The sequence below is a fragment of the Ammospiza nelsoni genome, chromosome Z, assembly GCF_027579445.1.
Source record: "Ammospiza nelsoni isolate bAmmNel1 chromosome Z, bAmmNel1.pri, whole genome shotgun sequence".
Taxonomy (NCBI): Eukaryota; Metazoa; Chordata; class Aves; order Passeriformes; family Passerellidae; genus Ammospiza; species Ammospiza nelsoni.
Genome location: NC_080669.1, coordinates 59,414,257 through 59,439,796, shown reverse-complemented (window position 1 = coordinate 59,439,796; position 25,540 = coordinate 59,414,257). Strand labels below are relative to the sequence as shown.

The 25,540-nt window shown below is 37.5% G+C and overlaps 1 protein-coding gene across 1 annotated transcript in view; it reads left to right on the top strand.

The window, feature by feature from the left end:
• The window catches only part of YTHDC2 (YTH N6-methyladenosine RNA binding protein C2), a 30,636-nt gene extending 5,868 nt beyond the window's left edge, over window positions 1-24,768 (top strand). The window contains exons 6-30 of the mRNA XM_059492467.1: window positions 722-824; window positions 2,011-2,167; window positions 4,359-4,466; window positions 5,487-5,635; window positions 6,001-6,136; window positions 6,488-6,614; window positions 7,586-7,651; window positions 8,426-8,604; window positions 8,764-8,860; window positions 8,936-9,023; window positions 9,124-9,204; window positions 10,129-10,211; window positions 11,142-11,247; window positions 11,384-11,503; window positions 11,851-12,123; window positions 12,564-12,690; window positions 13,162-13,367; window positions 14,050-14,245; window positions 15,342-15,451; window positions 16,892-17,181; window positions 17,583-17,760; window positions 18,746-18,949; window positions 23,028-23,210; window positions 24,312-24,411; window positions 24,573-24,768. Of these exons, the coding sequence (XP_059348450.1) occupies window positions 722-824; window positions 2,011-2,167; window positions 4,359-4,466; window positions 5,487-5,635; window positions 6,001-6,136; window positions 6,488-6,614; window positions 7,586-7,651; window positions 8,426-8,604; window positions 8,764-8,860; window positions 8,936-9,023; window positions 9,124-9,204; window positions 10,129-10,211; window positions 11,142-11,247; window positions 11,384-11,503; window positions 11,851-12,123; window positions 12,564-12,690; window positions 13,162-13,367; window positions 14,050-14,245; window positions 15,342-15,451; window positions 16,892-17,181; window positions 17,583-17,760; window positions 18,746-18,949; window positions 23,028-23,210; window positions 24,312-24,401 (3,457 nt within the window). The 3' untranslated portion in view covers window positions 24,402-24,411; window positions 24,573-24,768. The remainder of the gene's footprint in view (window positions 1-721; window positions 825-2,010; window positions 2,168-4,358; window positions 4,467-5,486; window positions 5,636-6,000; window positions 6,137-6,487; window positions 6,615-7,585; window positions 7,652-8,425; window positions 8,605-8,763; window positions 8,861-8,935; window positions 9,024-9,123; window positions 9,205-10,128; window positions 10,212-11,141; window positions 11,248-11,383; window positions 11,504-11,850; window positions 12,124-12,563; window positions 12,691-13,161; window positions 13,368-14,049; window positions 14,246-15,341; window positions 15,452-16,891; window positions 17,182-17,582; window positions 17,761-18,745; window positions 18,950-23,027; window positions 23,211-24,311; window positions 24,412-24,572) is intronic.
• The last annotated feature ends 772 nt before the right edge of the window (window positions 24,769-25,540 follow it).

The following is a 25,540-nucleotide window of genomic DNA, read 5'->3' as shown; positions in this document are numbered from 1 at the left end:
GTGCTGAAACTGGCTCCTGGCAGAACCTGTGGCCCCGGGAAGGGAGCCCACACAGAAGCAGGTTTGCTGTCAGGATTGTAACCTTGTGGGGGTCCCACAATGGAGCAAGCTGTTCCTGAAGCACTGCATTCTGTGGAAAGGGACCTCTACTGCAGCAGTTCATGGAGAACTGCAACCCATGGGAAGGACTTGTATTGGAGAAGCTCATGGAGGACTGTCCATGAGAGAGACCCACATTTTCCTTCTTGACCCTGTGAGTCTTGTTGTGTTTCCTCTCCCCTACCCATGAAGAGGATGGGTAGAGTAGCTGGAGAGGCAATTGGCATCCAGCTAGGCTCATCCCACCACGTGTAGTCAAATGCAAAGGCTATATCCAGGCATATGCTGAGGAATTGAAGCTTGGTTTTCCACATGGAATTTTCTAGTAAATTGAATGACATGCAGAGTTTCTTCATAGTTCTCTTTTACTTCCTTATTTATTAAAATTTGAATATTATTTTTTGAATTAATCTGTTGTCCATAGTTTTGGGTCAAAAGCACTACAAATTGTTAGGAAATGTCTGGGAAAAGGCATAGTTTCAAAACAAATGCGCGAGTCTTTTGGGGAGAGAACTGTAATTCCTCTTCCTGTCAGCAGCTGCTTTCGTTTTTGATCTATGGAAAGCTAACTACCTTTAAATGGTGCAAATTCCCTGAGTTGTCTCTGTGGTGTGTTCCATAGGGTTTCTCCAAAGACACTGGTAACATTCTGCACTAATGACATGCTCCTTCGCACACTGATGGCAGGAGACAGCACCCTCTCCACCGTGACGCATGTTATTGTGGTGAGCATCCTGTGGTCTTTCACATGGGGTGGAGCAATATGTATTGCTTTAGAAAATGAGGTCCTCATTTTTTTAAATTTAAATTTACGGAGGGCTTTAGTTGTTTTTGTCTGGTAGAATCTGACTCAAATTTAAAGACTTCCTGAGTCCTTAGAGTAGCATGCGTATTTTGTGGATTTTGGTGTTTTTCTGTGCATTTGTGTTTTTTCCTGTAAAAATATTTTATTTTCATGCCAATGATTAGTTGTGGAATTGGGAGGAGTTGAGGAGGACAGAAGTGTAAATTTTTCTGAACTTCCCCTGTTCCTCAGAAAATCTTTAGGGAGGTTTAGATTGATGTGGTTCAATATGATCATGTCAGAATTTCTGTTGTCATGTATTTGTTTTAGCAATACCAGGTTTTCAGTCCGTTTGTTTGCCTATATATAATAATATAATGTGGAGGCCAGTTGCTCGCAAATTACTCAGGTGTGTTCATTTATGATTATGTTAGTATTCTTATTGTGGAATTTAATAAGTAAGAGGAACTAGAATGATTATGGCAAGACTTAAGTACTGAAGATTAAAAGAAAACATGGTAAGTTTAGGTGCCTACCTGTTTATCAAAGCATAAAGAAAGCATGAGAATGATCTATACATTCTTGATGTCAGTCTATAAACCTTGTATTTGAGCCATTGTTTCATTCATTCATAATACAAAACAAAACAGAGGAATGACAAAGGTGGTTATTCTGTTATGTGCCTTAATTTATAGGCTTTGTGTATGACTTGTCTAAGCAATCTCTGTGTTTTTCTGATTATGTGGTGTCACATTTCTTTAAATGCTCGGTGGTGAAGTGAGAATTTATTAGAGTAAGATTTGTAGGATTTGAAATTTGGCTTCAAATACAAATACAAAATTAGAGGTGTTTCAGATATTCACTTTGGCCTCTGAAATTAAGGTGTATAGAGCTTCAGCATTACAATGCACTCAGCTCTGATAAAAACTTTTTGAAGTTTTTTTTTTGCTGATGGAAAGCATAAAAAACCCCTCTTTTTTTAAAAACCCTATTACTTAAACTAGACGTACACATTTGAAGCCTTTGTAATGTGCAATCAATTTTTTTTTTTTAAGTTTGTTTTTGTCGGAAGTCGTGATCTTGAATCTGTGAGGTTTTTTTATATCTCCTTTTTTCTTTTGTTACAGGATGAAGTACATGAGAGGGATAGGTTTAGTGACTTCCTGCTAATAAAACTGAGAGACGTGCTGCAAAACCAGAATAATTTAAAACTAATTATTTCTAGTGCTGCTTTAGATGCAAATCTCTTTATTAGGTATTTTGGAAGCTGCCCAGTAATACATAGTGAGTATTTATCTTAACTCTTAAATCTGACTATACCTGCCCTGAGACTCACAGATCTTACTAAACTGTAGCAAACTATTTTGAGTAAAGGCGCATGATGAATACATTGAGAGTTACAGGAATCCTTGTTCTTTGTGTAGTCAGATTTCTTGTTTCTTAACTATTTTCCTAATTCACAAAATTAGGAAACACAAAATAAAGTGTTTTAGTCACTGGGAGTTCTGTAAATGCAGGTGTGTCCTGCCCCCTTCCACTGTTAATAAAGAAGTAGGAAAAGGTTATTGAAGTGTTGTCTTCATGCTGATACAGAACTTAGGAGCTACATGAGTGTGACGTATATTAATACACTCCAGTAGATTCTTATTCTTCATGAGAGTTGTTACTGGTTACTGTATAAAACACAGGTAACTGTACCGTTCAGTTTAAAATTACAGGCATAAGCAGCTTGGGTTTCATGTTAGAATCACGTGATTCTTTGATTTTAAGCAAATTAGTAGCCATTCATCTAGGTAAATATTCAGAAAAGGCATCTAGTTTCTCTTAGTTTGTGTTGACTCAGTTACCTGCGGTTAGATTACATTTAAATGCAAAGAAAAGTTACCATTATTGCTGTTTTAATTTCATTTGACAGATCTTTAGTAGAGGCAAAATACAAATGCATGGGAGATGGGGGATTTTTGTGGGTTTGGGGGTTTTTTCGCCACCCTCCTTTCTTGCAGGTTTTCTGCATGGACGACCTCATCTGGCACCTTACAGTCCTCTTAATTTTTCAACAATAATGTCCAAGTTTAATGTGTTTTGAAAAGTAGTTTTTAAGATAAATGCTTTATTTGACAGTCAGGTAGACTCTCTGCATGTCAGCCTTTTTTTAAAAAATCTCAGCAGTTTTAGGAAACAGGTGGGATTGCTTACTGGTTTATTTTAGCAAATGCTTGTGAGAGGGAAATCTCTTTTCCCCTTTTTTTGCAGGTGGACGTGTTTATTTCTAGTTCCCAATTTTGAATTTCTGCCTAGTAAAATAAGTCTTGTAATTTATTGGAGACGGGAATCTGGAAATGACACGTGATTTCATGTTCTCTGAATATTTTTTGCCTCAGTTGCGATTGTTGTGTGATTTTCCAGTTTACTCTTTTTGCAGCTTCCTGTTCTTTCAGATTGGTATATTTGTGTTGGAAATTCTGGTGACAATCTCTCCAGTTTACCACAGTGCTTATGCTGGTTATGCAGTAAAAGCCAAGAGCAATTGAAAATAGAGATTTTTTTTTTTTTTTTGGGTTTTTTTTTTTTTTTTTGAGAATTTGAGAATTGGAGAATTAAAAGAAGCGGCTGTTTCTGTTAATATAGTGAAAAAGGTTTGATTATTCTTCAGCAATATGGATGACAAAATTCTGACCACAGAAACCAACATTTTGTAGTCATGGATTGCTGTAGTACACAGAGTTTGTTATCATTGTTGGAATACTTCCTCTGTGACAACTTCGAAAAGTATGTGAATTGTGGATTGTTCTTTCTGAAGGAGAATCCTAAGTGACCTAAAGTCAGCTTAAGGAGCAAGAAATCAAAATGTAGATATTTTAATTCTTCATGCAAAAAGCATCCTTTAATGTCCACAGATAAGGTCTAGAAAACAGTCATGTTGAAAAAGAAATCAGGATAAATTATTAGAAGGTAAAGGCCACTGGGATGTCTCATCTGTCAAGAAGTACTCCGTAAACAAAGCTCAGCTTTGCTGAATTAGTTGAGGACATGGAGATAAGTCTATCTTCTCACATACTTCTCATTAAAAGAAAGTAGTTCAATACAAAGATGTACTGTCTCCATGTGGAACCTTGCAAAAACTGTATTCATTGCTTATTAATTAATTACATTTTTAATCCAGGTGGCAGGCTTACATGGTAAGTTCTTGTTTGTAACCCTAAACAAAAATGGCTGTTTTCTTTTTCTCATTTAAAAAAAAAATTATGGGTAATAACTGTCAATGTTATAATCATCTTATCAACATCTCTTGCTATAACACTTGATAAAATTGAAGAGCTTGATGAGAAACAAGATGGCATTTTACATTGGAAATGTTTTGTTTTGTATAATTTTGAGAAAAATAAACTCCAATGAAGATAATTTAAAAATAAATATATGCTGTAAGTGAAGCTAGTGAATATATAATCTTTAATGGATTTTTTTATACTTTTAGTCCAAGGGAAACCTTTTGAAGTTAAAGAGATGTTTCTGGAGGACATTTTACGAAGCACTGGGTATACAAACAAAGAGATGGTGAAGTACAAAAAAGAGAAGCAGCAAGGTTGGTGGACTGCTTAATTGCAAGGGTTAGCAATGAGAATCATTGATTGATTGAACAAACAATGGACAGGATTATTTTCTGTTAAAATTCCAAAGTCAGGAGATTAAATGAGATCTGATAATATGGCAGCAAGTATCTTTAAGCTCTCAATATTTACATTGTTGAAATAGTTTATGCAATTAGAGAAAAAAATGGTGTAGAGTTAATCTAACTGGGGGCTTTGCCCACATGAATACTAAAGAAGCATGGCATGCCCTGTACCTTTGGGTGTAAATTAAAGTGCAGCTAGTAAAGCAAGCAGGATTTTGTACATTTGCATGAAATGTACAAGTCATTCCTTTTAGTAACATTTTTCACTGCTTTCTTCTGGCATGGATATATTTTTTGTAAGTGTTAATACTCTTGAGCTGAACATAATTGGTTTTCAGTTGATTAAGTAGATACTGCTTCAGAAGTTTTCCGGGCAACTGAAAGTAATGATCCCAGTGATTATTTTAAAAAAAGTTTTTAAAAAACGCAAACCTCAAAGCTATATATATAACATACAATCCTAACTGGATATTTATTACAATGCTCAGCTCTGATCACTGGGAACAGAAAAGTTTGATTAGGACACTGGTGTTTTCTACTGTTTCTTGCATGCAAAAATAAGTTGTTACATGCAGGGACTGTATCACTTTTCTTCAGCATTCCATTTATGGAAAAAGATCTGGGCTGAGTTTGTGTGAAAGGTGATTACTTAAGGAAGATTATTGAATGCAGTAGTTTGGACTAATAGAGGGTTGGGAGGTTAAATCCCAAAATGGTAGGGTTTGCCTTGTTCTTATAGCCCTTGTTTTCAGCAGTGCACTTTGGATACCCTTAAACATGTCATTTATCTTGGACTATTAGTAGCATTCTAGATTAAATAAAAGAGGTTGAATAGGTAAAACTTTGACCTGCTGTAACTATCTTTTTTAGTAGAAAACAATGGATAATAAAGATGACTAAAATTTTCTTGGTGAATACTTTGCATTCTAGAAGAGAAACAGAAGAGCACTCTTGCTGAGTGGTGTTCAGCTCAAGAAAGCACGAACAAACTGACATCTCGGAGACAAAAATCAGTTCCAAAGGCAAATGAGGAGTACAAATGGTTGGATGAGGGTGGTGACACTGTCTTCAATCAACTGGTAAGTTTTTTCTTTTGTTGGAAGAGATGTTTATATTTGTGTTGTATTACTAGCCATTTAAAATCTGTTTTCTAAAGATAGTTCTGTAGAGTCTTCCAGGATATTAATGTATTTTACAGATTACTTTATTAGGATTAACTGCTCTAGTTACGGTGCTTGTACGCAGCTTTTCCTCAGTCAAATGGCTTGACTGCCATTGTGTTAGTACTTGCATATGGCAAAATCAGTGCATTAACTGATACCTGAGTGTTGGATTTCTGGTTGCTGCTGGGAAAAAGAACCATTCAAATTCTTTGTGAGTAATGTATGAGAATAAAGATGACTCTTGGAAGAGATTAATCATTCAATATTGTTTTTATCTTCAGACTGAAAAAGATGTGAATTGCCTTGAACCGTGGATAGTAAAAGAAATGGATTCCTGTCTTTCTGACATCTGGTTGCATAAAGATACTGATTCATTTGCTCAGGTGTTAAATCTTATTTTAACTGAAAATGTCAGTGGTAAGTTTATTGTGTTATTACGTAAGAAAAAAAGTAACCTCAAATTTACTTAGGTTTTTATGGCTACTTTTATCTCCAGTTTCAAGTGTTGTTACCTTTGCATTCTGATACCTCCTGAAAAAATGGTTAGGGCTAGCAGAATTAATGAATTATTTAGTTAGTTGTTGTTTTGAAGTATTGGCAGAAGTGTGTTTCTAAGACAGTGTGGAATTCATATGAAGTGACTGCAGAGATAAAGTGAGGAAACAAATTCTCTTTGGGCTGGAATTTGAAGGCAATATTTGTACTATATTTAGATGAAGAAATAACATTTCTGTTGGGTTTGCTGATTTTTACTTTTTTACTTCTCAGTTGATTATAGGCACAGTGAAACTGGTGCGACTGCTCTGATGATTTCTTCAGGGAGAGGCTTTTTGAGTCAAGTAGAACAGTTGATCAGTATGGGAGCAAGTATCCACTGCAAATCATCTAATGGCTGGTAAAAACAAATAGAGAAACCAAAATATAGATTTATTTGTCAATATAGGAGAGAGAAAGAAAGTGTTTAGGCTGTAAAATCTATAGTTCCTAGGGCAGAGTGATAAGTTAGCAAATTAATTTAGATGTTAAAGAATTTTCTAACTCCTGTTAATGACATTGTTTTCTGTAAATTCTAAATTGTATTCTTAATTACACGATCTTGATTATGAGCTATAAACTTTGTTTCAGTAGGTGTATTGAAGACACTGGTTAGCATAACAACTGTAATCTACTGAATTGGACCAAAATGTTTGGCAATTCTTATTTTCATGGAGTTACCTATATCAGAAGATCTTTCTGTGATGTTTCTAAGTCTGTTGTAGCACATAAAAGTATTTGTGAATCTGTAAAACTCAAGTTTTGTGGTCATGAAGTATGTCTTCATATCAATAGGGAAGTACAGTAAATAATTGTAGTATGGAATGATAAGAATTAGAATTCCAGGGGTCTGATATTTGGTGCTAACCTTTGAAAAACTTGGGAAGGAATGCAGTTTAAAGGTAAAATGGTGAACTGCATTGTGAGAAGGACAGCTTCTGAAAGACATGAAATAGCCAAATGTTTTCCCGCGTTTTAATGCAAAACACCTGGGGTGTGACTTTTTGAGATGACTTAAAGGCTACTGCAAACAGGTAGGCCTGATTTTTTAAGGGAATGGCATATTCTTCCTCCTCCTTTCCTTGTGCATGTTTGCAGGTACTCCTGTGTAAAACTGACGTTCTTAGAACCGTAGTTATCTACAAGTCAGGTAGCTGTTAACACCTATTCAAGCACTTTCAAGTGGAAAGCTGCAGATCCAGCAATAGCACTACTGTTAACAATAGGGAAATGGGTACAAAAGTCTGGTATCAATTGCCTCGTCTGATGTGCTACTCATATTCATCTTTTGAAGTGAAAAATCGAATAAAAATACTTGTGCAACTCTTTCAGGATGGCTGTGGACTGGGCTAGGCGCTTTGGACAGACGGAGGTTGTGGATCTGTTGGAATCCTACAGGTAAGCTGTAACTGTTTTGCAGACGGAGTTGCATAGCATAGTGAAGGGAAATTTGAGGCTTGTGTTCTTTTAATCAGAACAGGTTTTAACTTTTCATGCTGTAAAATCTGGACTGAATAGGAGTACCTTTTTTTTTTAAGAATAGGAATATTTCAGAAACAACAAAAAAGTTTGTACTCAGTATCATATTGTTTATATTTGCACAACTTGCTAATTTTGTACTATGTACCATTTTATTTTCACATGCTTACTTTGGAAACAAATCTGTCATGTGTTTTTATCTGTGTATTTTTGTACACAATAGACAGATTAAAGAAACTTTACAGAAGTAATGTGTACACTAGGCCATTCAAGAATGATTTTTTGATTAACTTACAGTTATCATAGTTGAGGTAGTGTTTTGTAAAGATTATATTTATTATAATTTCTCTTAGTGTAGTTTCTGCTAGTGGGAAATTTTGGGAGAATACATATCTCTTAAATATTTTTCCTTGAACAGATAAACGAGAAGTATCTTTATACTTCCATTAGCTTATGGTTGTGTTTCAATGAAGTTTAAGAAAAGGAAAGTTAACACGAATAAATGAAGTGGCATCCTTTCTTGGGTTGACATTTAAATCAGTGGGCAGTAATACTATGGTGATTCTCTTCTGCTACACTTAAAAATTAGAATTCAAGACCAGTAGTCATGTTGGTCTTGATCTAAGTTTGAGTTGATTGCTGAATTCAAACCCGAAGGGACAGCCTTGACTCTGGTGTATTTTTCTATTACAGTGCTTCATTTGGATTTGGAAATCTTGATGAAAGTTCCCTGGTCCAAAAAAGTGGTAGTGACCTTAGTGCAGAGGACAGAGAACTACTGACAGCTTATCATCACAGTTTTGATGATGAAAAAGTGGATCTGGATCTGATAATGCACTTACTTCACAGCATCTGTCATAGTTGTGATGCGGGTAGGTAAATACCTAACTAGTTGTGGATTCAGCTTCTGATTAATCTTGTTCTTTTATCAGCAATCCCCAAAAATTAAAACCTTCTGAGTGCTAGTCTACATGGCATCAACATGTATTTGAATTTTCTATTTAACTCTGCAAACCCACTTCCTTTTTTAGGAGCAATTTTAATATTTCTTCCTGGGTATGATGAGATAGTGAGCCTGAGGGACCGCATTCTTTTTGATGACAAGAGATTTGCTGATAATGCTCACAGGTAAAACCTTTAGTCACTGTGGCTTTTCATTGCTTTTGTTAAGGATCCTTACAATGTTCTTTTGTGTTGCATTAGATACCAAGTTTTCATGCTTCATTCAAGTGTGCAGACTTTGGATCAGAAGAAAGTGCTTGAAACTCCACCTTCTGGCATCCGCAAAATTGCAAGTATTACAGGACTTTGTCAGATGCTACAATGATCTCTTTTGCTGTTGCTTTTACAGTTACTATAGTTTTGGTGGTTTTGGTTTTTTTTCTTTGCAGATTCTTTCTACTAATATTGCAGAAACCAGCATAACAGTCAATGATGTCGTGTTTGTCATTGACTCAGGCAAGGTGAAAGAGGTATGACTGCCTTAAATTTCCAGAGTGCGATTCTAAAACACACAGTGCATAAATTTTGGAGAACTTTTTTTTTACTTTACTTTACTAGGTAAGAGCTAGTGCCTGTCAGGCAACAGTCCTCACTGAAAAGTTTTGACATCCATTTGTTTTAAGACAAATCCTGTAAATAGCTAGCTGTCTAAAAACCTTGTAAAAGCTGATATAGGTTGATGTATTAATGTATCTTTCTCTTTTGCAATTTAGTATTTCTGCTGGATTTTTAAAACAAATCCTCAGTTTAGACCACCACCTTCCTGAGACTGAGAGCGCTGAGAGAGTTCTTTTTGTCCTACTATTGTATCAAATCCAAAAAGAATCCATTGAGTTTTTAAGCAGTTTTTTGGTGTGTTCAGTGCCCATTCCTAATTACTTTTTCAAGAAAAGTGAGATGACATAATGAGGCAATTTAAGACCTAGTGTATGGCTTTGAAAATGAAATTGGATTTCATAGGTGACATACATTCCAAATTTCTGAAGTTCTCATAAAACAAACTTACTTTTGTAATTTTACATCAGTCTAAGAAAATAAGCAGGTAATTTTCAAGTGAGATAAAAAGGAAAACTTTATTCGGTATAATAATGTATTTTTACTTGCTTTGTTGTATCTCAGAACACAGATCTGACATACTTTTTACTGACTTGCAGTTACCTATTGACTAGAAAATGTGTATTTCAAAAACTGTGTAGCACTAAGGTACTGCAAAGGAGATACCATCATAAATTCACTTGAAACTGAGAAGATACCTTTGTGCCAGAAGTTGCTGTGTATATATTACTATTTCATACTTTTTAGAAAACTTCGGTTGGTAATCTAAATAACTAGTAACTTTTATTTCATGTACCCCGTTGAGTTTTCAGTTTATATTCCTTTCTTTGTTTTTCTAGAAGTCTTTTGATGCATTGAGTCGTGTTACAATGATAAAAATGGGGTGGATTTCAAAAGCCAGTGCTATCCAGAGAAAGGGCAGGTAATAAATGCCTCATCCTGGTTTCCATTTTGCAGATATCCACAGTCCTTTATGTTTAGAATATAGCATACAACATAGTAACTGTTTCTAGCCTAGTCCAGTGTTGTGTTGGATAATGGCCAACACTTGTTCTCTGCAGGTGAGTACTCGTCAGTATGTATTTCCTTGGAATCATTTCCCAAGTTGTAGAAAATTGATGTTTAGGCATTTCCTGAAGGTGTAGGTTGTTTTCCCATACTATGTTGTTCTCCTTCCTCTTTCTCCCATGTAGCACCACCAGTCACAGGGTCCATTAGGGTGTTTTCACATCTTGTCTGTGGGCAGAGGACTGACTGCCTATATCACTTTCTCCAAGCTATCTATGACATAACAGGCCATGATTATATTCTTCCCAACACTGTGGGTGAGGGCTCAGAAGCTTATGTAGCAGCAAGTGCCTGTTTTATTAATCACATTGGCATTAAGCTGCACGTATACACATGCATGTATATGAATGAGAGAATTTGCTGTCTCTCATTCACTCACAAGTTATTTAACCTTTTTTCTACCTTTTACCTCAAAGGTCGTCTCTGTTTAGGGGATGTGAGGAGAGGAAAAGAAGTTTGCAACTGATTTCCTTACAACAAAGCATGATTGAGATTTGGACTGGTTTTACATTAGCAAAAAACCCACAGCACTTTACATTAGATAAATCTTGTTTTTCTTCTTCCAGATTTCTCAGTGTTGGGTAAAAATTTCAGTAAAAAATTGCCACACTCTCAAAAATAATCCATGATTGGAAAACTCTCACTTTGCATGTGACTTATAACACTTTCTTCATAGAAGTGCTTCTGCTTTTCCATTCTGAGTTTCTGTGTCTGTTTGTTGGCTTTTGGTTTTATTTTTAGAAAGAAACCTAATTTTCACAATTTCCCATATTTTATTTTCAAGGGCTGGGCGCTGTCAGCCTGGAGTCTGTTTTCGTCTCTTCAGCAGGCTCCGATTTCAGAATATGTTGGAATTTCAGTCTCCAGAACTTCTCAGAATGCCACTTCAGGTGCATGTTCAGTTAGAAATTATAACTTAAAAAAATCAAGTGTCATCAAACCATACTATTAATTGCAACAGATCATGTGTTTGGGGGTTGTTTCCAAATCTTGGTGATCATTTTTGTTCTTCCTTTTAACTTGCAGGAGATTTGTTTGTACACAAAACTTCTGGCTCCAATTAATTGTCCAATTGTAGACTTTCTCATGAAAGCTCCTGATCCTCCGCCTGCTGTAACTGTGAGAAATGCTGTGCATATGCTTAAGGTCAGAAAAGGAATAGATTTAGATGGTAATTGTGTTTGATTCCAAATTTGTGGTGTAGCAGTCTATCTTACTGACTTCAGTTTGTACTGAAGCTGTTTTTAATTACTTAAGGATGTTCTGAATTTTTGTTGATTGTTTGTTTTCATTTTGTGTGTGGGGATGTGTTTTTCCATGTCAAGGAAAGAGAATGCTTCAAAGTCTTGTCTCTGTTAATAGTTTGACTTGCTTTATTAGTGTTTGGAAACAAGACTAGTTAATGTCCACTATTCACATCTTCTCTGCTTTCATTGTAAATTGATTTTGTCCACTGTACCCGGCCCCCTTTCTGTTTGTTTGTTTATAAACAGACCATAGATGCCATGGACCCTTGGGAAGATCTTACTGAGCTTGGTTATCACCTCACTGAATTACCTGTAGAGCCACACCTTGGTAAAATGGTGTTGTATGCTGTAGTTCTGAAGTGCCTGGATCCTGTTCTGACCATTGCCTGTGCTCTTGCCTGCCAAGACCCTTTTGTGCTGCCCACGCTGGCCTCCCAGAAGCGTGCGGCCATGCTGTGCAGGAAGCGTTTTGCTGCCGGGACGTTCAGTGACCACATGGCCCTGCTCAGGGCTTTCCAGGTAATACTTCATTTCAGAGAGTGCTAATCACAGTAGATCACCCAATCAAGGGAAATAATGTAGCACTCTACTTGGATGTAGAATGGTGGACAGTGATTAAGTCCTTGGAGAAGACTTTATTTTTGCCTAGTGCCTTTGCTGTGTATTGGACTCATAAATTTGTGAGGAACACTTTTTGTCGTATGTTTGGTTGATATTTTCAAACCTTAGAAAATTCTGAATGTTCCAACAATGTGCCTCTTTACATCCTACTACACTGAACTTCAAATCATGATATTAATGTAATGATCTTTATTTATTGTTTTAACTTGACATAATCATCATTGTAATGAACACGTAAGGAGATCCTAATTTTATTGACATAAATGTAATCTTTTATAAAAATGCAGTTTTTAGTTTTAGCCTATCAAGTTAATAGGCGAATGTAAAAACATTTTCAGGCATGGCAGAAGGCACGCAGTGATGGCTGGGAGAGAGCCTTCTGTGAAAAGAACTTCCTATCCCAAGCCACAATGGAAATCATTGTAGGAATGAGAACACAGTTGCTTGGCCAGCTTAGAGCCTCAGGTAAAGAACTTGGAAAAATTTTAATTAAATGTTTAATGTTTAAATGTTGTTTTAAAGTCAAGCATATAGAAATTGTAACAAAAATCATGTTCACTGGTGTAATTTTCCTTACTTAATTTGAAATGCACTTTTATGTACACATTCATGCAGGGTATGGTGTAGATGAGGAAGTGTGGCTGATATAACTGAAAAACCCTCATTTCCACTTGTCACCGCATTTCATGTTTTAATAAATTATTCCCATAGGAAATGTCTTTCTGTTTTAGAAAATAGTGATATTCTGTGTTAGTATGAAACCTCTTATCAGGAAGGATTTCAGTGTAGTGGTTTCTTCCTGGTGATGTTAAGGTTGGCAGTACAACAGGTTGAAAAATGTAATAAATAATTGTTTATTTCACCTTTAATTTGTAAATCCTTTTGACAACCAAACACAAGCTAACATGGCGCTGTTTTGTCTTGTTCTTTTGTCAGGTTTTGTGAGAGCCAGAGGAGGAGCTGATATTAGAGATGTTAATACTAACTCTGAGAACTGGGCTGTAATTAAAGCTGCCTTAGTGGCTGGGATGTATCCCAATCTTGTGCATGTAGACAGAGAAAGCCTGGTGTTGACTGAACCAAAGGAGAAGAAAGTGCGATTTCATCCTACCTCTGTTCTTGGTCAGTCTCAGTATAAAAAGGTAAAATCACTTTAAATTCATAGTTCAAGAAAAAGAGCACTAAAATCTATCACATGTTTTAGAAATGTCTTTTTCTAGTTGTCAGTACTTTAAAAGAAGTATGGGCATTTAACACTACAGCTTTAGAAAATACTGTTCTACCCAGCTGATAGAATTGGAGCTGATTCATTTTTCCATTGTTTCAAGTAGTCCTTTCTCTAGATGGAACAAGGCAAAATGGCAAAAAAACACCCCAGTTATAACATTGTTTTAAAAATAGAATTATCCCTACTCTTAAAAGCAAGAAGTTCTTCTCTGAAACTTTTTTTTTAACATTTGTTTTTTAAAGCAAAATATTTTATCATGGTAAGATAATTTGTGAATCTGGTTGAATTCTCTCACACTTTTTTTTGCATGTATATTTTTATATGTATATAATTATACGTGCATTTATTTCTCAAAAGATAGAATCGTGGAATGGTTTGGGTTGGAAGGGACCTTAAAGCTTATCTCATTCTAGCCCCTGCCACAGGCAGGGACACCTTTCACTCTTCCAGGTTGCTCAGAGCCTCACCCAGTCTGGCCTTGAACACTGCCAGGTTGAGGCATCCACAGTGTCTCTGGATAAAATGAGAAATATGTTAAAATTTACATTAATTACAGTAAACAGTGTAATAGCCTAGTCTTACCTACTCTTGCACAGATTGCCCCAGCAAATGGACAAGCTGCAGCCATCCAGGCCCTCCCTACAGACTGGCTTATATATGATGAAATGACAAGAGCTCACAAGACAGCAAACATCAGGTGCTGCTCTGTTGTGACACCTGTCACCGTGTCCCTCTTCTGTGGACCAGCCAGGCTGCCAAGTAATGCCTTGCAGGCATCTTCATCCTTTCGAGGTACACTGGAGTCTGGATTTGGAATGTTTCCACTGGTATACATTAGTGTGTGACATGGAAAGCTTATTTTTCAGTAATATTTAATACATAATGGCTGATTCTGAAAACAACAGTGTTATAATTCCTGTAGCTATTCAGGAATAGTTTGTAGGTTCTGTAGTAAAACTCTCAGTTTTGGAATTCCTTACATTTTCAGGTCCATAAATTACACAGTTCTGGGAGTCTCAGAAACTACAGTATAGTTTCTAAGGAAAGAATGCAGCCACAATGTCTAATGATAATAATGATACTGAGATGTGTAGTATGTATGTTCTTTTTCTACAGACTACTTTATTTGATACATTGAACCAGATTATTCAAACTGAATAATTTAGAAATAATCGATGTGGCAAACAAGTCATGTTGCTTCTAGCTGACACACGCATTTTCAAGATATGTTCCACTGATAATTTTTTATGTCAATTAACTGTACCATAAACTGTAAGTAATAGAGAATATATAGAAATTTTCTTTTTTTTTTCTTATTTGAGTCCTGTTGAATTGGAAGCAAAAATAATTGCTGCTAGTTCTCATAGTTGGAATCAAACTAAAAGTCCAACCTATTTCTGAAGCTTTCCTGTCTTGCTTTTAAACTGTTAACCTTAGAGTAGTGTTCATGCTGATTGAATTGCACTTCAGAAAAATAAGGATTCCTAATCAATAGCCATATGTATTATAAGTATATTTTTTCCTTACTAAGTCTTTAAATCTACTGTTTTACGAGGAAATAGAGCCACGTGTGCTTTTGCAAACAGCTTTAGGCAAAAGTTGGGTAGTGGCTTATGAATACTGGTGAGGGTACATGAGTTGAGTCCGATCATATCAGTACAGGTTTTTACCTAGTAGGACCTACAGCAGGTCTGGCTACTTGATTGCTGCTATCTGGAGTAAAGACTTTTCAGTGTGTTTGCAGAAAAGAAGAGGTAGTTTTACAAATGTTTACATTTTAAAGTCAATTTTAGAAGGGAAAATATTATTGCTGTTAATACAGTAGTGTTAGTTTCTTTGTATATAAGTAGAAATAATACTAATAATAATACTTTTATCTTTAATTCAGGAGGAGGGGTATCTAATGATAGCAGTGACAGTGAAATGGAGGACAAAACAACTGCTAATCTGGCACTACTGAAGCTGGATGAATGGCTCCATCTCAAACTGGACCCTGAGGTAAGTAAGAAATCAGTCCTAGGTTTGCTTCATGTAGAAGAATTGTAAAAAGATATGAAAAGGTTTTTGTAACATTTGAGTAGCCAAGAATTTTCTCTAAGACTGTCATGGTCCATTTGGTCTCAAACTACATACTCAGTGATTTAACCTTTACTTCATGAGCTCATCAAGAATTAAAGGGCTTCAATCCCCTTTGGCACAGAGGTGTCTGTCGCTTGAACTTGTGTATTCAGCATCCAAGTTGCAATGTTTCATAACCTATCACCCATACCTTTCAATTATTTTACCTATGAGCAAAAGGAAAGAAAATAATTAGTCATTTAAGTCAACAGTGAGAGTGCTTGTTCTTCCTCCATCTTGGTGTGGGTGTCCTGTCTATCACACGAGGGAGCAGGAAAGCCTCAGCAGTGCAGATGCTGTTGGATCTCCTTCAAAAACTTTCTGGGCTGTATGATGTTTTATATGTCTGAGCTTGGCAGTTTTGTCCCTTTCCACAAGTCAGCAGATTCTGAAGAGACTGCCAGACAAAAGATAATGGCTGCAAGGGACAGCTAACTGCAGGTGACAGTGGCTGCATAAGGGTCCTTCTGCTGCTTCTGGCCTCCTGTCCTGCCTGCATGGTGCTCCATCAGGCTATAGCAGGAGCTGGGATCGCCAGAATCTGAGCAGGAGCTGAGAGAACAGTCACATTGGCATATTGCATCCTTCTTTCTGTGCAAGAGTAACCAAAATCAGATCAAAAAAGGAGCACTTGAAGCTGGATTTGCTGAAAGAAAGTTGCCATCAGATTTTGGAAGGATAAATGTAAACCTCTTTGAAATTGAAGTCTTTATGTCATTGAGGAGCTGTGGCTATGGTAGGAGTAGTTTATGGGTCATGAAACACAATTTCACCAGCTCTAATAATAATACTGTCTCTCCTAGACATGTCCAAAAGTGTGATTTTTTAAAAATTTATTTTAATGGAAGCATTTCTGATAACGTGGGAATTAGACTATAGTCTTCTGAATTTAGTAATCACATTTGAGCAGATGTCTGTGTAAAAAAAAAATCACTTAGAGCTCTTTTCCCTCAAGTATGACTAAAGAGTGCATGAGTGGAGACTGATTTGAGAGGAAGGGCATAAAGCATGAAAGGATTGGGTTTTCTCAAAAGATAAAAAGGAAAAAAAAAGTCTGTGGATTTACAGTACAAAGCAAAGTTTAGTACAGAGCTAAATGAAATGTTTCAAAAATTACCTTGCACCCAAGGAAAAGAAAGTAAATTAACATTTAGTTTAAATATGGATTATTTCCCTTCCCCAAGACCTTAGTCCTGCCTTTCATTTTGGGCCCTGTTTATATTAGAATGCCAGGTGCTGCCTGATAGGAAAAAGATAGGGTCCTCTTACCCGTCTAATCTAATTTTCATCAGCATTTAACAGAATTTGAACCCATTACAGGCTGCTGGTATGCTGTTGCAACTCAGGCAGAAGTGGCACAGTTTATTCCTGCGTCGTATGCGAGCTCCTTCTAAACCATGGTCTCAGGTTGATGAAACAACTGTAAGAGCAATTACAGCTGTTCTGAGTGCTGAAGAACAGTCTGCAGGTCTCCAGCAGCCTTCAGGAATTGGCCAGAGACCAAGACCTGTGACTTGTGAAGAACTTCCTTTGGCATCTACATGGAAGTCCACCAACAGCAGAAAAAGCTCAACAGAAACGGAATTGTCTGACTCCTCTAATGCTGAAAAGTAAGATATTGAGGTCTTCTGCTCACTGTAGGTTGCAAATTATGTATACAAGCATCACTTAAATTTCTGCTAGTAATAAGGAGGTGGAAATGCTGGAAATAGAGTTCAAAGGTGTTATACTGTTATATGCTGCATTGTAATCCCATAAAGAAGTATTTCATACCTGGGCCTGCTTTTTTGAGAGAGCAGTCAGGAATATTGTCCATGAATTGCGATGTTTGAGAAGTAGTAGAAGAGGTTTAACAGTAGCATTAAAAAGCAATGCATGATCGGTATGGCTTTTTTAGTTAGGGTTTAATAGATTTTGTAGTTTCTGTAATACATGTGGTCATGCAGTAGGTTGACAGGTCGATGTAAATTGTTCAGTGACTGTTTGTGAAACTCAAGGTATGTCTTTTTAGGGTTTCAGTGAAATCTACATCTCCTGCACTCCACCAGCCAAAGAAGTACAAAGAAAAAGACATTTTGCTCTCCAAACGATCCTCAGATGACAGATCAGCTCAGTCCTCTGTGAAGCCTGCAGACAGCAGTAGCTATTCCAGCCCCAGTGCTAGTCCTTCCTCTCCGGTGTCTGGAAAGGTAGAGTTCTCTAACATATCACCCTACTCTTCAAAAGTAATAGAATTCCTTGCTGATATCATTCTGCAATTAGGTATTTTACTGATACATTAGGAACCTAACTTAACTTTTAATTTATAACAGCTGCATAATACTTCCTTCTGGAACTTAAAGTCTAGACTAATTATCCTTGTTTCACTAGTTTAATACAGTAAAAATAATTTGTCATCTGCTGAGGTAAAGCTATCCAAATTAGAAAAAATGAGATTTAAAAAAACCCCCTTGTTCTAATGAATGTGTATTAGTTTTTTTCAACTAAATAAGTATATTATACAAACACTTCTGAAGTTTTTGGATTCTGCTTTTTTCTGTTTCTGTAATAGCATAATTGATACTGTATCTGTGTTATCTGCCTTACTATGACTGCTTGGGGTTTTTGTGATGGTTATTTTAACAAAGCGCACATTTTAAATGAGATTGTTGTCATAGTTGTCCCTATATACTTGAATAGTAGACTGCAGTAACACTAAAGAGATCATTGAGAGGAAACATCATGGATTTATTGGAGGATTTAGTAATTCCTCTTGAATCTTTCAGCTTTTAAATTAAGACAGTGTAAAAGGAAGAAAACATGTTTCCTGAATGTAGAAATACAAGTAGTGCTGTAGACTGCACTCTTGGATGATTAATTTTGGTGTCATCTCAAGGTGTGTCAGACTTAAACCAATTATAACTAATAGTAGACTTTTTAATCCTGTTCTGCTTTACTTGTTTTCTGCCCCTCATGGATTAATTATTATTTTGAAAAGTGCTTTAAAAATGTAAAATAGATATGATATACATTTCAAAGCCATTTTGGACAGGACCAGCTGATAGATTTTATGTTTCTTCTAGAACCTGGAGGAGGAAGGGAGGAGCACAGTCAAGGGATTTCTGTCCTTGTGTGTGAAACTTCAGAAATAAAGCCTGGTTTATTGTACTTAATAATTTAATTTATTTCTTCCAGGGTTGCAAATCTCCTTCACCAAGACAAAATATGCCAGTTCGATACTTTATAATGAAAAGTAGCAACTTGCAAAACATTGATATTTCTCAACAGAAGGGAATATGGTCCACTACACCAAGTAATGAACGGAAACTGAATGGAGCCTTTTGGGAGAGCAGTGTGGTTTACTTAATATTTTCTGTTCAAGGGTCTGGATGCTTTCAGGTGGGTCTTAATCTTAAACCAGCTGTTAGCAGTGGTTGATGGTTTAGGAGGATGCAGCAAATGACTGTGTGTGGTGTGGACAGCTTTGCTTATGGCTTCTGACTTTCTGAGAAGCAGAGCAAAGTGCAAATGTCTGTGCTTGCTGAAGAAAGAGTATTTCAAAGCTGCGATGGAATTTTCTCCAGACATCATGAGTAAGAAAAATATTTGTACTGTACATTAATCCTCTAAAACAACAACCACCAGAAACAAAAATCCTAACAAAGTAGGGGATTGCTACTGTTTGCATGCAAAAAATGTGTATTGTAAGTGAGCAAGCACTTACTGTCAAGTCACAGCTCTCTAAAGCTAAGAAACTCGCACATTTCCTTATTATAATTTTGATTAAAACTGGTTTTATTCACTTCCAATTAGGAAGCTGGCCATGATTCTTGGAGGTCACTTGGGGCAGAGTGATCACGAAATAATAGAGTTCTCAATATTTGGTGAAGTCAGGAAAAGCACCAGTAAAACTCTTGCATTGGACTTTCGGAGGGCAGACTTTGGCCTGTTTAGGAGACTTATTCAGAGTGTCCCTTGGGAAGCAGTCCTAAAAAACAAAGGAGTTCAGGAAGGGTGGGCATACGTCAAAACAGAGATCTTGAGGGCACAGGAACAGACCATCCCTGTGTGCTGAAAGATCAGTCAGCGGGGTAAACGTCCAGCCTGGCTGGGCAAGGAGGTTTTGGAGGAACTTAAGAATAAAAAGAGGATGTATCAGCGTTGGAAGAAGGGTCAGGTCTCTAAGGAAGTATTCAAGAAGGCTGCTAGAGCATGCAGAAAAAATATTAGGGAGGCCAAAGCTCAGTTGGAACTTAGAATGGCAACTTCTGTAAAGGATAATAAAAAATGTTTTTACATATACATTAATGGTAGAAGGAAAGGTAAGACCAGCCTTTGTTCTTTATTGGACAAAGGAGGGAACTTAGTATCTGCAGATGAGGAAAAGGCAGAAGTGCTTAATGCCTATTTTGCCTCAGTTTTTAGTGGGAAGATGACTTGCCCTCAAGACACCTGCCCGCCTGGGCTGGTTGATGGTGACAGGGAGCAGAATGGTCCTCCCATTATCCAAGAGGAGGTAGTCATAGAACTACTGAAATGCTTGGATATTCATAAATCTATGGGACCAGACGGGATCCACCCCAGGGTAATGAGAGAGCTGGCAAACGAGCTTGCAAAGCCACTCTCCATCATTTACCAACAGTCATAGCTCACTGGTGAGGTTCCGGATGACTGGAAGCTGGCCAATGTGGTACCCATTTACAAAAAAGGTGCAAAGGAAGATCCTGGTAATTATAGACCAGTCAGCCTGACCTCAGTACCTGGCAAAATAATGGAACAATTTATATTAATCGCCATCACGCAAAATTTACAAGATGGCCAGGGTATCAGACCCAGCCAGCACGGATTTAGGAGGGGTAGGTCATGTTTGACCAACCTGGTCACCTTTTATGACCAGGAAACCCGCCTAGTGGATGCAGGGAAGGCTGTAGATGTTGTTTACTTGGATTTCAGCAAGGCCTTTGACGCTGTTTCCCACAGCATTCCCCTAGACAAACTGGCAGGCTGTGGCTTGGACAGGAGCACTCTTTGCTGCGTTCAGAACTGGCTGCATGGCCGGGCCCAGAGAGTGGCGGTGAATGGTGCTGCATCCAGCTGGCGACCAGTCACCAGTGATGTCCCTCAGGGGTCTGTGCTGAGGCCAGTTCTGTTTAATATTTTTATTGATGACATGGATGAGGGTTTAGAGTCCTTTATCAGCAAATTTGCAGATGACACGAAGCTGGGAACGTGTGTTGATCTGTTAGAGGGACGTAGGGCTTTGCAGAGGGACTTGGAACGGTTGGATGGATGGGCAGAATCTAATGGGATGAAGTTCAAGAAGTCCAAGTGCCGAGTCCTGCACTTTGGCCACAATAACCCCCTGCAACGATATAAGCTGGGGACGGTGTGGCTGGACAGTGCTCAGGTGGAAAGGGACCTGGTGGTGCTGGCTGACAGTCGGCTGAGCATGAGCCAGCAGTGTGCCCAGGTGGCCAAGAAGGCCAATGGCATCCTGGCCAGTATCAGGAACGGTGTGGCCAGCAGGAGCAGGGAGGTCATTCTTCCCCTGTACTCAGCACTGGTGAGGCCTCACCTGGAGTATTGCGTCCAGTTCTGGGCCCCTCACTTCAGGAGGGACGTTGAGATGCTTGAGCGTGTCCAAAGGAGAGCAACGAGGCTGGTGAGGGGCTTGGAACACAAGCCATATGAAGAACGACTGAGGGAGCTGAGGTTGTTCAGCCTGGAGAAAAGGAGACTCAGGGGTGACCTTATCACTCTCTTCAACTTCCTGAAGGGTGGCTGTGGTGAGCTGGGGGTCGGTCTCTTTCTCCGGGCAACAACAGATAAGAACAAGAGGACACAGTCTCAAGCTGCGCCAAGGGAGATATAGGCTAGAATTAAGGAGGAAGTATTTTACATAAAGAGTGGTCAGATACTGGAATCATCTACCCAGGGAGGTGGTAGAGTCACCATCCCTCGAAGAGTTTAAAAAAAGACTGGATGTGGCTCTCGGTGCCATGATCTAGTTGAGGTGTTAGAACATGGGTTGGACTCGATGATCTTAAAGGTCTCTTCCAACCTAGAATTTCTGTGATTCTGTGATTCTTGCAGAGCTCTGTCTTGACTTCATATTCAGTGAGATATTTGTCAACAGTTTTTTGGTCAAATCTGTGGTCAATTTGAAGTAAAAACTTGACCTGGTAATGCAAAGTTGCAGGTTAGCTGTGATTCAGCTAAACTCAGTTGTTCCAGGTAAAGAAATTTCAATTTACTTCCTCATATAAGTTAGTTATAAAAGTCAGCTGAAATTAAAATCTAATCAACCAATCAAAACACAGCTGTCTTGGCAATACCACTGAAGGACTGCTGTGACATATTACATATGATGGTTTGGCAAATGCAGATACTGAAAAGTAATTTTCAGCAAGTCAGTTGACACTGAAAATGGGCCGTTGCACTGGTCCTCTCAGACAAGAAAGTGGGGAAGAGAAGACACCCTCAAGTCAGGAGTGTAGGTGGTTGACCTTGCCCTTTCCTTCCAGTTTTGACAGTGCACTGCACCCTTATGGGAATGTGAGATTAACTTCCCTATTAATCTTCTCTTGTCCCAACTGTCTCTTTCTATTCTATTCTATTCTATTCTATTCTATTCTATTCTATTCTATTCTATGTTTATTTTTTCCTCTGTTCCTTTTATTAATTCTCATTTAAGTCTGGCTTGAGCTATCTAGGACTGCTTGTCTTACAACAGCAATGTGTGCTGGTAATTTACTGAACTGCATCTTTTGGACTACTAAGTCCTAAATGGCATAAATACACCTGAATGGTGTATGGACATGTTGTGTGGGGGGTTGTGTTTACTTTCAGTTTGTTTGGTGTGTGGGTAAATCAGGGTATCCTTAAGTAAGTTAGATGCTGTCTCAGGTTGGGGATTTCATTCATTTTCTTTTTGAATACTTGCTGGGTTGGAATTTCATCCGGCTTCACTAAAGCAGGAAATAAAAGCAACTTTGACTTCTTTCTTTGAAGAACAGCTACAGTCTCCTAATTCTGTGTGAAAGTTAACATAGAGGGAGCATGAGAAGGTACAAATGGATTTCTGCAAAAATTACCTAAAAGTAACAAGCAAGATGAATATCTAATGGACTGTTCTATAGTACAATATTAATCTCAGCTTCCTTCTTCTTCAGGTGGTTATGCAACAGCTTTTTAATCTGTTACAAAGCTCATAAAACCTTTCGTGATAATTTTGTCATTGAGAGACATTCCTTATGGTCAAACCCTACAAGGCATATTTGAAGTGGAAAAAGAAGTGATTCTTCTAACTTTCTGGATGTAAACATTTTGGAAGCTCTAGCTTCGTGGTGGAGAATGTGTGAATCACTTTGAAATTACTTTAAAAGTTTCATAGGAAGTTTGGTTATTTATCTCATTCCACCATAGACAGATATGGCCTCATTATGTTTGTTCTTTCATATTTCAATTTTTGTCCCAGGGTTTTGCTAGAATGGGTTCAGCGATTGGGTGTGAGAAAAGTCAAGACTGGGGATCTGCTGGTTTTGGAGGTGTATTTAAGGTGGACTGGATCCGAAAAGAAAGCATTCCTTTTCAGTTTGCACACCATTTGCTCAACCCATGGAATGACAGTAAGAAAGTACAGATAAGTAGGGATGGCCAGGTAATGTTACTCTCTTCTGGAGTTTTCTTTATTTGGTTGAATGTATTTGGTGTATTTTTTATTAGCTTGTTCAGCCTTGACATTTATCTCCACTTGTTTGTGTATCTGCTGATCGGAATTCACAGTTCATTAGTGTATTGTACCTTCAGCTAATGCAGAATTACTGCTGAAGTAATGGAAACTTCTGATAAAATCAAAAGTTTCTTGCTTATGTGTTAAAAAATTTATTTAAAGGTGGATGCTTCCAAAAAGAAATTGTTTGGTTTGATTTTTAGTTTGTAATTTAGTTCTGGAGGTTTGTTCCCTATTTGCTTGAGATGTGTTCTCTTAGATAGTCTGTTACACCCAAACAACTGTTCAAAATCATTAATTTTTTTCTGTAAAGCCTGAAGAGAATCCTGAGGTTTAAGGTAGAGTGAAGCTTAGGACAGTTCTTGTACTTTTTACAGCTCTAAAAATGCAACTAGAAAAAGCCAAAGAATTGGTACAAAATTTCTGTGTGGCAGTTTCTGCCCTCTCCCCATCCCCTCCCTGAACATCTCCTTAAGGATTCAAGAGCTAAAGTTTTTGTTTTACTTTCTCTCCTTCACATCCTCTCTCCAGCTGTAAGAAACTGGAGGAAAGGAGAAGTACAAGGAAAGGATGGCCACTGTATTTCCTGTGACCTCTGTTTCCATATTCTCCACCACACTTGATGGAATTCAGCTTAAAAGATGTGGAAAATAATGATCTCTAGTTAGTAAGTGACTGATCTGTGGGAGGTACAAAGTGTCTGGTGCATCTGTTCTTGTGTATGGTGGTAGGGTGTTCACTGGGAATTGTCTTTGTGAGAACTGACAATTCATTGTCAATGAAAACACCCCAAACAGCCTGTAGGCCAGGATGGCTTGTGAAAGTTTTTACCTCTTGCTCAGCCCTAGTAAGAATACCTTGCTTTGCTGCGAGTTCTAATGTTTGTCCCAATAGCAAGAGAGATGAGCTCTTACAGAAGGGTTGAAAGCAATAACCAGCAACGTCATCTAACAATTCAGTAATAAATAGTTTCTATATGCTCAGTAGTAGCAGTGCAGTTAACTTCCCTGATTTCCTGATCATTTCTAGGAGCTGGAACCACAAGTTGGAGAGCAGTTGCTGCAGCTTTGGGACCGTATTCCATTGTCAGGAAAAAAACTGACTGAGCACACCAAGTAATGTGACAGAGGTAGTTTTCCATGCATTGCTTGCTGGTTTTCTGGTAGAAGAAGACACATGCAGATACAGTGTATCATTACAGTACTGTCTTTTCTTTATAGCTTGTGGAAGAGCAAGTACACTTGGTACTAAATATTCTATTCATTTTGATTTTTTTCTCACCTGGTTTAGGTTGTTGAAACGTCAGCCACGAGAACCAGCAGCATATCTACAATAAAGATGAGGAAGAAGGTGACGCAACAGCTGCCTGACATTCTTCCTCATGCTGGGCAGCTAGAAATGGAAAAATAAGAGAGAATTGTGTTATTTTCAGTGTTTACTTGCCAGCCTGTTTTTTGACTGAGTTGGTTTTTTTACAGGAGTGTGCAGTTGATACTTGAAAATACAGTTAAGTTGAAAACAAAGTTTGAAACAAGGGACCTCATGTAAGTTGTCTGTGGGTTTAAGATAGCATAATAGACAGTTTAGTTATGCAAGTTTACAGTTAAAGCTTACTCAACCCAGTAAAAGGTATGAGAATGTAAATGTTAATTAATCAGTCTTGCGGTTCGGTTAAAAAAAATACTAACTCCAAATATGCTGAAAGGCTCCTTAAGTGTACTTCCACATCCACAGTGCAAGAGAGCAGAATATATTCATACAAATAACTAAGCAGCTGGAAATGTTAATAATTTATTTAAAGATAATTTTAAAATTTTTGTTTATATTTATTTTATTTTGGTTTTGTTTGTATTTATTTATGTGTTTATTTACTGTTAAATTTAATTATTTTAAATTAATTTAATTTAAATGGAAAAGAAGGACCATGAGACTTTTGAGATTGGGTGCATCCACTGATGTTTCTAGTTTCAGTTACTTTTCACCTTTAAGATGTGACTCACCTTTGAGAAGCTGAAACAGTCTTTCAGAGGCCTGTGGCCAAGTGGTACTTCAGGCAGTGTTACAAGATTTGTATTTCTTTAAAAAACAATAAAAATCGTTAGCAGTACAATTTCCTTGATCATTTATCATTGTCTTCATGCTTTCTTTCAAGTTGTTTCTTTTTCTTCCACACCACTGCTATCTTGGTTTATTTGGCTTTTTCTTAGTCCTTAACGTACTGTACTGCAAGGCTGGTATAAATGGGTGTGATCACTGTC